The sequence below is a fragment of the Petaurus breviceps genome, unplaced genomic scaffold (assembly GCF_028583685.1).
Source record: "Petaurus breviceps papuanus isolate PSGF00001 unplaced genomic scaffold, PetGlider_PUasm1.0 91041, whole genome shotgun sequence".
Lineage (NCBI taxonomy): Eukaryota > Metazoa > Chordata > Mammalia > Diprotodontia > Petauridae > Petaurus > Petaurus breviceps.
In genome coordinates, this window is record NW_027187400.1 from 3,777,169 (window position 1) to 3,790,107 (window position 12,939).

The 12,939-nt window shown below is 45.2% G+C and overlaps 1 protein-coding gene across 2 annotated transcripts in view; it reads right to left on the bottom strand.

Moving 5' to 3' along the window:
- The window catches only part of GMEB1 (glucocorticoid modulatory element binding protein 1), a 40,740-nt gene extending 28,141 nt beyond the window's left edge, over positions 1-12,599 (bottom strand). For both annotated transcript variants that reach the window (XM_069079062.1, XM_069079061.1), the window contains exons 1-2: positions 12,489-12,599; positions 538-695 (exon numbers count right to left, since the gene is read on the bottom strand). In XM_069079062.1, the coding sequence (XP_068935163.1) occupies positions 538-665 (128 nt within the window). In that variant the 5' untranslated portion in view covers positions 666-695; positions 12,489-12,599. The remainder of the gene's footprint in view (positions 1-537; positions 696-12,488) is intronic.
- Between the last annotated feature and the right edge of the window lie 340 nt (positions 12,600-12,939).

The following is a 12,939-nucleotide window of genomic DNA, read 5'->3' on the forward strand; positions in this document are numbered from 1 at the left end:
TGATGCTGGGAAACAACCAGCTCACCAAGAAAAATAATAATAAACTTTTAAGTTTAATCTACATTACTCACATTTTTTCCATTACTTTCTTAAGTCTCGACAATCAACAAGTCAATAAATCAAGCCCATATGTTGTATTTGCCAATTTCCAAAATATAAATGTTCAAAATGAAAATTTAACAATCAGCCCTAAGTTACAAGCTATTCCAGTATGCCACTGCCTATAGCACCTAGCATAGCACTTTGCAGATGGCAAGTCTTTAAGAAGTATTCAGTTGCCATTTTCATGAGGGTCCAAAGACCCCTTCAACAAGAAAGGGGACATCTTTGGAGGTCCCTTCCTCAACTCATCCCTAAATCCAAGCCTAGCTGCAAGGTTACGTGCCTGCCTGCATTGTTGCTAGCACCCTCACTAATGACCCAGACCAGGATGCCAGAGGAAGGAAGGCCAGCTCTAATGGGGTAGGGCTGAGAGCTCTCTCCCTTGTCTCCACAGCTCTCCAGGTTTTCAGAGTATCCAAAGCGTTGCTCACTTACCCTTGCTGCACAGGCTGTAACTGCAATATCACCTGGGTTTTGGTGTCTTCAGGGTTCTCCCCCTGGTTCCCCTCGGTCGGCACCACAACTACATCCCCCACAGGGACACTCACTTCAGCATTGGCCATCTTTCACATGAAGTCGGGTGGTTGAGAACTCTGTAAGGGATGAAGCTCTATCAGCGACATGCTCTGGTAGGAAAGGAGCCCTGAGAAGCCAGGGTCCTAAGGATGCAAGCTCAGGGGGCAGCTTTGGACTTGGAACTCAGTAGGACGAATGCTACACAGGAACTGAGTGAAGCTGTGAGACTGAAAGGTGCAGAGCTGACTGTGCCCCCCAAATGTTGGGTTGGGGAGAAATGTATGTCTGGTCATACTTGTTATATCTTTGGAGTAAATATTTCTTTGTAGAAACCCATTTGACTTGAGGGATTAAATGAAACGGGGGTGCTTAGACCCTAAAATTGAAGGAACATAGTGAGAGCTTGAGAGGGACCTCCCCCTATCTCTTAAAAGTACCAAAGAATGGGAGTGGAGAGACGGTTGAAATGTGACAGGCTTGGCCTTCAGGCAGTAGAGGGTCAGAGGAAAAAAGATCAAACAGGGCAAGGCAAGCACCAAGCAGGGATCCCTGAGAATCTGAGCTACAGAAAAGCTTCCCAGGTCAGAATAAAGGCTGTGGGAAGAGTGAGGTTTAGCCTTCCATCCAGCTAGCCCTCAGCATGTGTATGCGTACTGTTAATATTTGTCATGTAGACTGGGTATATATTTTCTCTTCCCAAGAGTGTAAGCTCCCAAAAGGAAGAGACCATTTCAGTCAGTAGACATGCCAGGCACTGTGCTAAGCTCTAACTCTTTCCATGATATCCTGTACAGAGGGGATGCTCCACAAAGCCCTGCGTAGGGAGGAAGCAAATGGATATTGCCATCTAAAATTCTGGAATTTCAGGGAAAGTGCCATGTTCAACAGGGCCAAAGCAGAGGTCTGGCAGCCCTATCTCTGCTAATACCAGCAACATACTTTACAGATGTGATCTCCTAGGACCTGGGAGGTAGAGGTTGCAGGGAAGTGAGGCTCTAAGTTGACTTGCCCATAGTCTACAGGTGCTAAAGGCAGATTTGAAATGAAGGTCTTCCTGACCCTAAGTCCAGCTCTCTATCTTCCACCATACCATGCAGCACTGGATAATCCTACAATCTGGGTGGGCTGAAGCCAGCTTGGACAGGTTCTGGAGAGCTGGTTGTTAAATTTTCCGTGTGACCATTTATACCTCCAGCATTGGCAAATGATACAAATCAGGGCTTGATCTATTATTTTGTTGATTGTCTAGACTTAGAACATAATGGAGATAAACTTTAATAATACAGATTAAACTTCAAAGAATGTTGTGAGCATTTTTTTTCAGAGATCATTTACCAGCACACCACTGTTTACAATCCTCTTTGTTCTTATAGGATTAAAATATCATCAGTTCTGAGCTGAAAGGGGTCATCTAATACAACCAGATGAAGAACCAGGCGCAGAGAGGTAAAGAATCATAGACTGATAGATCTGAGGCTGGAATGGACCAGAGAGGTCATCTAATGCAGCTCCTTCATTTTGCTGATGAGGAACTAAGACCCAGAAAGGCTGAGCAACTTTCAGGCCACAGAGAGAGGAAGCAACAGAAGCAGGATCTGAACCCTGGTCCTCTGACTTACAAATCAGGGTTCTTCCTACTGTACTATCCTGCCTCCAGCAAAAAAGAAATTAGGCTGTTTCACTGTTGCCCCCAAACCACTTTGATCTCTTCACTCTAGTTCACTTGCCCCCATATTCAAGCCATTGCCAAGGCCTGTTCATTTTTACCTTTGTAACATCTCTGCATACAGCCCCTTCTCTCCTGTGACACTGCCACCCCTCTGGTGCAGGCCCTCATCCTCGAACATCTGGCTGTATCTGCCTCAAGTGTCTCCCCACTCCAGTCCATCCTTCATTCAGCCACTAAAGTGATATTCCTACAAGGCAGGTCTGACCATGTCATTCCTCTATTCAAAAAACTCCTGTAGCTTCCTATGACCTCCAGGATCAATTATAAAATCCTCTGTTTGACATTTAAAGTCCTTTATAACCTACCCTTCCCCCCATTCTCATCAAGTCTTATACATTACACTCCAGGGACCATCTCTAGTCATCCTGATCCACATCTAGCCACTGGACCCAAATGGCTCCAGAGGAGAGAGGGAGGCTGGTAACCTTGCACAGCCCTCCCTCACTTAAATCCAATTCACTTGCGAGTCATGGTATCAACTCCCTGATGTCATGGTCTTCTTCCAGAATGAAGGACAAATAACAACATTTTTCCATGTCCTCTGTAATCCAGCGACACTGTTCTCCCAGCTGCCTCTTAATCAAGACTCTGGACATTTTCTCTGTCTGCCCCAGTCCCTGGAACTCTCTCCGTTCTCATCTTTGCCTCTTGACTTCCCTGGCTTCCTACTAAGTCCCAACTAAAATCCTACCTTCTACAGGAAGCCTTGCCCAGCCCCTCATTAATTCTAGCTCCCTCTTTCTGTTGACTATTTCCAATTTATCCTGTATGTGGCTTGTTTGTACACAGTTACTTGCTTGTTGTCTCCCCCACTGGACTGGAATCTCCTTGAGGGCAGAGACTTTCACTGTATTTATATCCCCAGTATATTTAGCAGTGTCTGGCACACAGTAGTGTTTGGGCAGCTAGGAGGCACAGTGGAGAGGGCACCAGGCCTGGAGTCGTGACTCATCTGGCCTCAGACACCTCCTACCTGTGCGACCCTGGGCAAATCTCTTCACCCTGTCTGCCTGGGTTTCCTCATCTGTAAAATGCACTGGAGAAGGAAATGGCCAACCACTCCAGTATCTTTGCCAAGAAAACCCTAAATGGGGTCATGAAGAGTGGGACAGGACTATACTGACTGAAAAACAAAATAAATGTCTGTTGACTTATTGTAGGGGCAAGTAAGATGACAATAAGGTAAGGTCCTCCAAGGTTTCCTTGTTTGGAAAGTACAGTGCTAATGCTATGTTAATAAAATGCCCACTGAATTGAATTACTCTTTTTGACCCAAATAGGAAGAGATATCTATGCAACAGTTAATTACACTCCACTAAGCATAACTAAAGGAAAGAAGAAAAAAGGTAAGGAAGAAACAGCGAAAAAGGATGAAGCAGAAGATGAAAGAAAGAGGAAGAGAAACTGAGTTAAAAGGAAAGAATATAGGGCATACAGTTCTTAATCTGGGGCCATCTTTTTATTTTTTAAACAGCATTTATTAAATGACTACTCTATGCAAAGCAATGTGCTAAGCACTTTACAAATACTATCTTATTTTATCTTCACATCAACTCTGGGAGGAAGGTACTATAATTATCTCTATTTTATTGATGAGGAAACTAAGGCTAAGGCATGTTAATTGACTTCCCTAGGTCACATAGATAGCTAGTAGGTATCTGAGGCAAAACTTGAACTCAGGTCTTCCTAAATCCTGGGTTCTATCTACTGTGCCCTCTGTACCTCCCCCCAGACACCAATTTTCTAGTTCCAGGATCATAATCAAATTAGTACTGCCATTGCTACAGGAAGGGGTGTGTTCATCTCTTCTCCCAAGGCTCCATTCTGACCCAGCCCTCCCTGGCTACCTTGTCCCTATAAGTTTCACCCATTAGAATCAAATTCCTTGAGGATTTTTTTTTTTGAGGGCAGGGATTGTCTTCAATTTGGTATTAGTATTCTCATCGTTTACACAGGGCAAATAGTAAGTGCTTAATAATGCTTTTCCTAGCAATCTATATGGAGTGGGAGAACACCTTCCAAAAAAGTCTACTCCCATTACAGGCTAGCCTCAAGATACCATCTAGAACCAGCCTCTTTAAGAAATCACCTTAGGAAAACATAAGAACTGAACACCTGCTCTAAGAAACCACCAATATAGAACCTCCTTTTGTCTTGGCTCTTGGTTCTGATCCAACCCTGCTCTTGGGGACTCTTCATAGAGTAGACCTCTACCTGCACCAGTCACTTGAAAGATCCAAGTGAGGAGAGCAAGCTCACTTGGAGATGGGAGATGGGTAAGGCTTTATAGAGGAACTCTTAGTAGCTGAGCTTGCAGCAGCTTCAAACTCTGAGATCCTAAATTCTTTATACCTAAGCTAATTGAGGCCCAAAACTACATATTTGTCTAAATCATCTCAAGCAGCTGGGTGACCCATCACAGAGGTATCTTCATCTACTGCAACCTGGGGCCATGCTCTGATGTTTACCTTCTCCCAAACTGGAGAAAAACTTAAGCAACAGGATATTACGGTTCTTAATCTGAATTCCAAACAAAACATGACACAAAAATACCGACAGCTCATTAAGAATAACCATATTGGGTCTGATTCTCTTAGATTGCAAACCACACAGGGGCAGGGATTATGTCTTTTCAAAACTTCACAGCTCCACCAGCAAGCAGAGATTAAACACTTAATAGATGTTTGTTATATTGTTCTGATATATTGACTCATGATTCTTCCAATCTGTTATTACATCTCTGGCATCAATAGCAAAAGTTGGATCTATTCTCTACACTAAGCTAAGCTCAAAAGGTTAAAAACTTGCTGAAACCCCTTGCCTCTTCCCCCACACCCACTTTTGCTTAATACCCTTATAATACTTTATTCAACAAAAATTTGTCAAGTGCCTTCTTTGGGCAAATCAAAGAGTTAGAGACACCAAGATAGAAAAATGATCAAGGTCCCTTCTCTCAAGTTTATTTTAATCTAGAACTGGGGAGTAAAAATTATATATAAAGTACAAAAGATGATAGAGCCAAAGCCTAAAACATTGCAAGAAAATCTGGGACAGGCGAGATCACTTTCAGCTTGGGAACAGCCATCCTCCTGGTTGAGGCCCTCATCATCTCTTAGCTGGACTCTGGTCTGACTCCTGATTGGTCTCCCTGTCTCAAAATTTCTCCCCCTCCAGCCTAGGTGCTTAAGGAAGAAAATGGGTCTGGAGAAGAAAACTAGGGAGTCATCTGAATGGAAATGGATCAACAGTAGTCAGGGGAGGGAATGTGTTCTTCAAAAGAGCTGAAAGAGAAAGAGGAGGACTAGGAAACACCCACACTTAGAGATGGAATAGGAGGAAGTCCAATCTGGAAAGCTGACTTTGGAGTGGTTAGACAGGTTTAAGAAGGCAATGAGAAGGAAGCATTATCTCGAAAGCCTAAGGAGAAAATTATGTAGGATGGGGTGGTCAATAGTGGAAGAAAACTGAGAAAAGGCAGTTAAGTTCATGGATGTCTTGGGAAAGAGTAGTTTCAGTGAAGTGGTGAGGGTAGAAGCCAAATTGAAGGAGACCAAAGTTCAAGAGATTGTGAGGAAGTGAAGGCAGGGAGTGTAGGCTATTTTTTCTAGAGGTTTAGCAGCAAAGGGGAAGAGAGAAGAAGACAGTTCATGAGAAGTGGCTTCAATCTTTTCGGTAAAGTCATATGAGATCACTTTCGGACAAACAGGAGTATGAGGTTGGAGGTAAGGGCCAGAAGAGAAGGGAGGTTTGGCCTCATCACTGTGGAGAACAGGGTAAGGCGTCAGTCAGAGGCTGACCAGTAAATTATATAAACCCTTCTGAAACCTATTCACATTTCTTGAGTGGTCATTCATGAAGCACTGAAAGATAAAAAAAACTAACACATGTAATAAATGTTTGCCAGCTTGGCTGATGCATTTGATTACAGCAACAGAAACATGAAATAAGAGGATGGAGCTGCTGTGTGGTAACCGAGCAGATTAATACCCTCCCATCTGGAGAAAGACATAATCTGTTTATAAAATCATAAAGGGTATGACTAAAAAGAAAATGGCCTCTTTCACCATACCCCAAAATAAGAGAATCCCTTCATTCCAATGATAGGAGCACTTGTGAAGTAAAACACACCCTGCCTCTCTCCTTGGCAGAGGTGGAGAACCATGGGTGGAACATCCCAGGGCCTGTCAGGTTTGACTGATGTGTGGTTTGTTCTGCAGAACTGCTTTTTCTTCCCCCTCTTTCTTCTTTGTTACCAACTCTAAATCTATAATCTTATGGTGCCTCACCTGAGGAAGGAATGGATATCTTCAGAAATTAAGGTCATATGAAAACACAAGATATCTGTGAATGTTTTAAAAAGAAAAATACCCAAACAATGTAAACTTGGAAAAAATACAAGTAATGCTGTGTGAAAATATAGCATTTGGTACCTCTGAAAGGTGGTACTAGTGGAAAACAGATTCCAAAAGGTTTAAGATTAATTTCATGGATGCCAAGCCCACAATGTGCTATTAACTAAAACTACATGTTGAGAGTACCCATATTAACTTCTGGAGCATTTATACTAGTTACCATAGATTTAGAGCTGAAGGAAACCTAAAAACCCCTCATTTTACAGATGAAAAAATTGAGGTCCATAAATATAAATTACTTGCCCAAGTTAACTCTGGTAGTTAGAATTCAAACCCAGATCCATAGACTCTAAATTCAGCATTCTGTAAACGATACTACATATGTCCTCCCACAAAACAAAATCAGTGTGTCAGAGAACTAGGCTGACAAAACCAAGAATCTGACCCAATACGCCAATTCTTATGTTCTCCCAGAGGAAAGTCTGAGAAAGGGGTGCTCCTTCATCACCCAAAGGGCCAGATTCCCAGCAAGCATTCTGAAACCAGCATTTCTTATTACTGTATCAGCTAAAAGCAAGGTCACCTAGCTTTTTTGCTGAATGCAAATTGAATGTGGCTCTTGTTCATGACAACAAAAATTCCTGGGGCAAGATGGGAATGAAGCTCCACTGAGTATTTTATGGAAAGAATCTCAAATATCCATAATGCCTTGACATCAAAGAGAACCCTATCAGGAAATCAAATTAAAAAATTATTTATATATTTATATAACTAAAAATTATTTACCTGTTCTTATTCTCAAAAGACAAACAAGACATGGTGAAAAAGGATACTTTGTTTAAATAACAGGTAAACAAATGGAAATTGAGCTACTCAAAGTTAAATTCATGTTTCTGTGTTTCTCCTAAAAGTTACAAAAAGACAATGTCTAAACCAGAAGAATATGCTTATTGTGCTCAATGTAGCAAGGATATCAGGTCTGGAATTTCAAGGATAAGAAAAGTAGTTATTATAAGGTATTTTGAAAACATTTTTAAATTTTAAAAACATTTAACCCAATCATCTATTGAACTCCTAATAGTGAAAGTAGGGAAAACTTTAATTAGGCTGGGAGATATACTAAGCAGTCTACACCTGGCCAATTCTTATGTTAAAGGTATGCTTGAGGCATCATTCTCAGACATTTCCCTAACCCCCACCCTCTTTATTCCTTCTCATTAATTCAAAGCTACAATCAAGGGAAATTAAGCTACAAAGAACCTCAGTGCAAACATCTTAGGAATAGCAAAGCTTTCTGAATAGCTGCTTGGAAATCACTCTCCTACATGGGAATAAATGAATGGTCAACAGGGAGCTTAGTAAGGTCATCCCACTCTTGTTTGTCCAATGACATCTGAATGATGTCTTGAAGTGAGGCAGAATTGCACAAAGAGTCATCCCAGTGGGGTTTAAGGGATTACAACTCAAGCTAAAAGCCAGAACTGAGAACCAGAATAAGTGTGTGTGAAATTGAATGGCTGAATGAACTATAGTGAATGAATGTAATGAAGTACTGTTGTGCAAAAAGAAATGACAAATGAAGAATTCAGAGAAATACTGGAAAAGTTGTATGAACTGATGTAGAGTAAAATAGAGAGAACCAAAAGAATATACATAAAAAAAGACCATTCAAAAAAAGCTGAATTAAGTCTTTGAAAAACCAGTCATAGTCCTCAAGTATAAAGAAAGAAACACACTTCCCTGAATGCTGTACAGTCAGATAGTCACAGTTACCTGGTGCTTTTGTTTAATTGTTTTTTGTTACACAGGGATGGTTCAATTATGAAGAAAGAATAGGAATGATGGAAATGATTTTTTTAACTTAAAAAAAAATTTAACTCCTTGAAGATTGAGGCATTTTCTTAATTCATTTCTGCTTTGCCCTCAAGGTGAAGCACAGCACCCAGTCTTTCCTTAAGGATGAGGAAAACTCCCTCTACCAAGGCAGCTCAGAACCTCCCCAACAATTTATAGTCTTAGAGTGTCCCCTAGGGCCCACAGAGGTTAAATAGCACACCTAGATGGTCAATCAAGGTTGAAGTAAATTAAAATAAATTTCTCTTCCTCAAGGCCTTACCTTGGAAGGCTTCCTTTCCTTCATTTCTTCCCCTCCTATCCCAACATAGGAGGGGACATTCTACTATCATCCTATGCTTTTTCCCTAACCCCCTCAAATGGCAGGGAGCCACTGCATTCCTTGGCTCACATCCTGGAATGGGGGGAAGGAGAATTCCTTCAATAAGATTAACTGACATTTATATAGAGCTTTAAAAAAATGTCTATACCAAGGGCTTTATATACATTTCCTCACTTGAGTCTCAGAACAACTAGGTGAGAAAGGTGGTGTAGGAATTGTTCCCATTTTGCAGATGAGATTCTCCAAGGTTTGGAAAGGTGAGGTGACCAGGCCCTGGTCAGAGTTAGTATCCGAGGTAATTCACAGATTTTCCTGGCTGGAAGTTCTGCTCTTGATCCTCTCCACTGAAATCTTCTCCCAAAATGGTTCTCCACCCAAAACCCCAGGCCCACTTTCTCAGTCGATTTGGAGAAGACACACCAACTCAGACCCAATCAATCAACCCTCAAGCATTCATTAAGTACTTAATAAGTGCCTGGTGGTGTAGGGCCATCAGGGAGATGGAGTTACAAAGAAAAAGCAAAATCAATCCCTGCCTTCAAGGAGCTCACATTCTAATAAATAACAACTTTAGAACTAGAAAGGACCAGAAAGATCATTGCATCAGGGGTTTTTAACCTGGGATTCATGGATTTCAGAGATGAACTTGGATGGAAAAAAATTTTTGTAGATAACAAACATACTGAGAAGTCCACAGGCTTATGAAATGAGACAATATTTGTAAAAGCGCTCAGTACAGAGTCTGACACACAGCAGTTGCGTAACAAATGCACATTTATTAACCATACTGCCAAAAGTCCACAACACAAAAAGGGTTAAGAACCCTCTAGTCCAACATGAGCTAAGTGGTTTGCCCAAAAATCACACAAGTAGAGGACAGTGCCAGGATTTTAACCCAAGTTCCGACTCCACATTTAGAGCCCTTTGCACTACACTATGATGCTGCCTCTGAGCAAGCTAAGGGCTCCTTCCTTGACTCCCTACAAAGGGCCCTCCAGCACCCTCATTCCAAAGCAATGGGGGCCGATACTTTCCTTTCTGTCAGGCTTCTTCTACCTCTGCATTTGACATTGTCGTCTATTTCATAACAACAGATGCTACAATTCAGTCAGACCATCCTCTCCATTGGGATAGTCTCTTTTTCGGTCTCCTTGGCTCTATCACTGCCTGTAAGTGTACCCCAAGGCTCTGTACCAGGCCCTCTATCCTCTCTATGATCTTATCAGTTCCCCTAAGTTCAATTATCTCTATGCAGATGACTCCTAGTCCAGTCCTGATCACCAAATAACTATTGGATATTTCCTAATGGATGTGCTGTTGGCACTTTAAACTCTGACTCAAAATAGAACTAATCTTTCCTTCCAAGCCCACCTGTTTCCCAAAGTTCTTATTTCTCTTATGGGCACCACCAGTCTTCTAGTTACTACAAACTGCTCAGCCAGGCATTTAAGGCCGTTTGAAGTCTGCCTCTGGCCCACCTCTCTGGGCTCCCTTCCTGCACGTTAGATTTCAGTCAAACTGACCTAATCATCTGACCTCCCTATCTTCTGTCTGGGTGCCCCCACCTGGACTGTCCCCCTTCTCACCTCCAAGTCTTAGCCTCCTGAGTCCATTAGCCATATCCTACATGGGGCCTTTTCTGACTTTCTCCTCCTAGGTGCTAGTACCCATTCTCTATCCCACTGCAATTACCTAGAATATCTTGTTTTTACTTTTCTATGTAGTTTCCCAGTTAGAATGTAAGTTCTTTGAAGATAGAGACTGGCTTTTTTTTTTATTCTTTTGTATCCCCATGGCTTAGCACAGTGCCTGCACACAGTAGGCACTTAATGATTGCTGAGACAAGCACTTATTGTTTATTTGTTGTATGTCCACAGTATAGTGAAGAGAAAGCTGGCCAAGTTCAAAGCCCACCTCTGATACATACTGGCTTCATAATCCTGAACAAGTCAGTCAACTTCTCAATGCTCTAGGACAGGGGTGTCAAACTGAAACAGAAATAGGGCCCATTAACCCCATTTGCCACATACTGACTTAGAAAAGCAGGTTAGTACTGGTTTTATTTTTTAAACCATTTCCCAATTACATTTTTATCTAGTTTGGGCATAACACCTCTGCTCTAACCAACTTTTAAGTTGGAAGAAAAGGTGCTGCCCTGCACCAGTGGAGAGCTTTTCCCTCTGGGAGTTCCCCATATGAATGAAATCCCAATTCCTATGTATCAGGCACTGCGCTAAGTGGTAAGGATACAAAGAAAGTCCAGAACCACATCTGACCTTAAGGAACTCACATCCTGACAGGGGAAACATGTAAATAACTAGGGACATACAGGGTAAGAGGAGGGTAACCTCAGTGTGGAAGGCTATTTGAGGGGGTGTGGGAGTGGTGAGAAACCTAGGAAAGTCCTCCAGTAAAACAGGATTTAATGGATGGAATACTTTAAGCAGATGAAATAAAAGGTTTCCATGGGGAGGGTTCAGAATCAGGAGTGCCCTTGACTCCATCACTGACCTGAGAGGGTCCCCTAGCAATTAGCCTGGCTCCTTATCTGACCTAAACAGAGGATCCTCCTGCAGCCCCCAACTCTCCAATCTACCCCGAAGTGGGGTGGGGTCCTCCAGCAGCACCCCTGGCTCCTTCCTTGGCCGCTGACCTGGGAATGGATCCTCTAATAGTACCCTTCTGACCCCTGACCTACATAACTGGGGGGAGGGGTCTTCTGCAGCACTCCTGGCTCCTTCCCTGACTTCTGACCTGGGATCGGATCCTCCAATAACACCCCAACTTTCCCTGACCCCAGACATACACAGAAGAGGGGAGGGGGTATTCATCAGCACTGGTGTTCTTTCCCTAACCTCTGACCTTGGAAGCATCGCTCATTTTTCCCTAGACAGAGAAGGTGGGGGGAAGGGTCGTCCAATCGGCCCTCTCCCCGCTCCCCTGCCTCTTGGTGGAGTGGACACTGGAGTGACTACTAGCTCTGGAGCCGGAGGCCTGGGTTCGAATCCTCGGGCAGAGTTGCTGAGAAGGGGCTCAGCGCAGTGCCTGGCACACAGTAGGCGTTTAACAGACGCTCTCTCCCTCCCCGCCCTCCCCATCCTGGCTCTGACGCGTCCACCCTGGGTGACCTTGGAGCCCTCCCGGACCTCGGTTTCCTCCCCTGTAAGAAGACAGGACGACCGGACGCGATGAGGCCCTGAGCTCCCCGCCACGCACTGGGGCCCCCGGCCGGGGCTGCTCCGCGCCCAGCCCGCTCGCGGCCCAGCCCTGCCTTGCCCTGCTTGGGCCCGGGGCGCGCGAGCTCCGCGGGGGCTCGCGCCGGGGGCTGGCCAGGCCAGGCCGGGGCGGGGGCGCGCGAGCCGCGGCGGGCGGGCGGGGGCCGGGCCGGGGGCGCGCGCGCGGCCTGCCTCCCTTTCTCCCTCCCCCCCTCGGGGGCTCGCGCGGCCCCGCCGGCGGCGGCGGCGGCCACGGCAGCCACGGCAGCGTCGCCTCGTCGCTCCCCCCCCCCCGCCCCCCCCCCCCCCCCCCTCCCGCCGCGTGGCCCCCGCTCCCGCCTCCGCCCCCCACCCCGCCGCAGCCCGCGCGCCCACCCCTCCCCCCTCCTCCTCCTCACCGTCTCCGGCGGGCGGGCGGCGGGCGGCGAGTTCGGGAGGCCGACGGAGCATGCGCAGAAACCGCCGCTGCCGCAGCCACCAGCGCCGCCAGTCCGGGCTTCAACACTTCCGGCCGCCGCCAGGGAGTTGGCGCCTTAAAGGGGCCGCGGCCCTATTTGGGGCCTTCCCGCGAGAGCGCTCCCTTCCTCCTCCCTCCTCCCTTCTCCCCTCCGGACAGCTCCCTGCAGCACTGACCGCGGGAGCCTAGCGCTGGGTGCTGGCCCACCTGGATGCACCCGGAGGACACCCACGCGCACAACTCCGGCCAACACACACACATGACACTGCAATGTCCACAACACGCTAGCTTGCAACCTGCAAAAACCCACTCCCGCATGTGCACACACAACGGAACGACCAACATACACGGCACACTCCAACACACGCATGCACACACACAAGCTTACAACT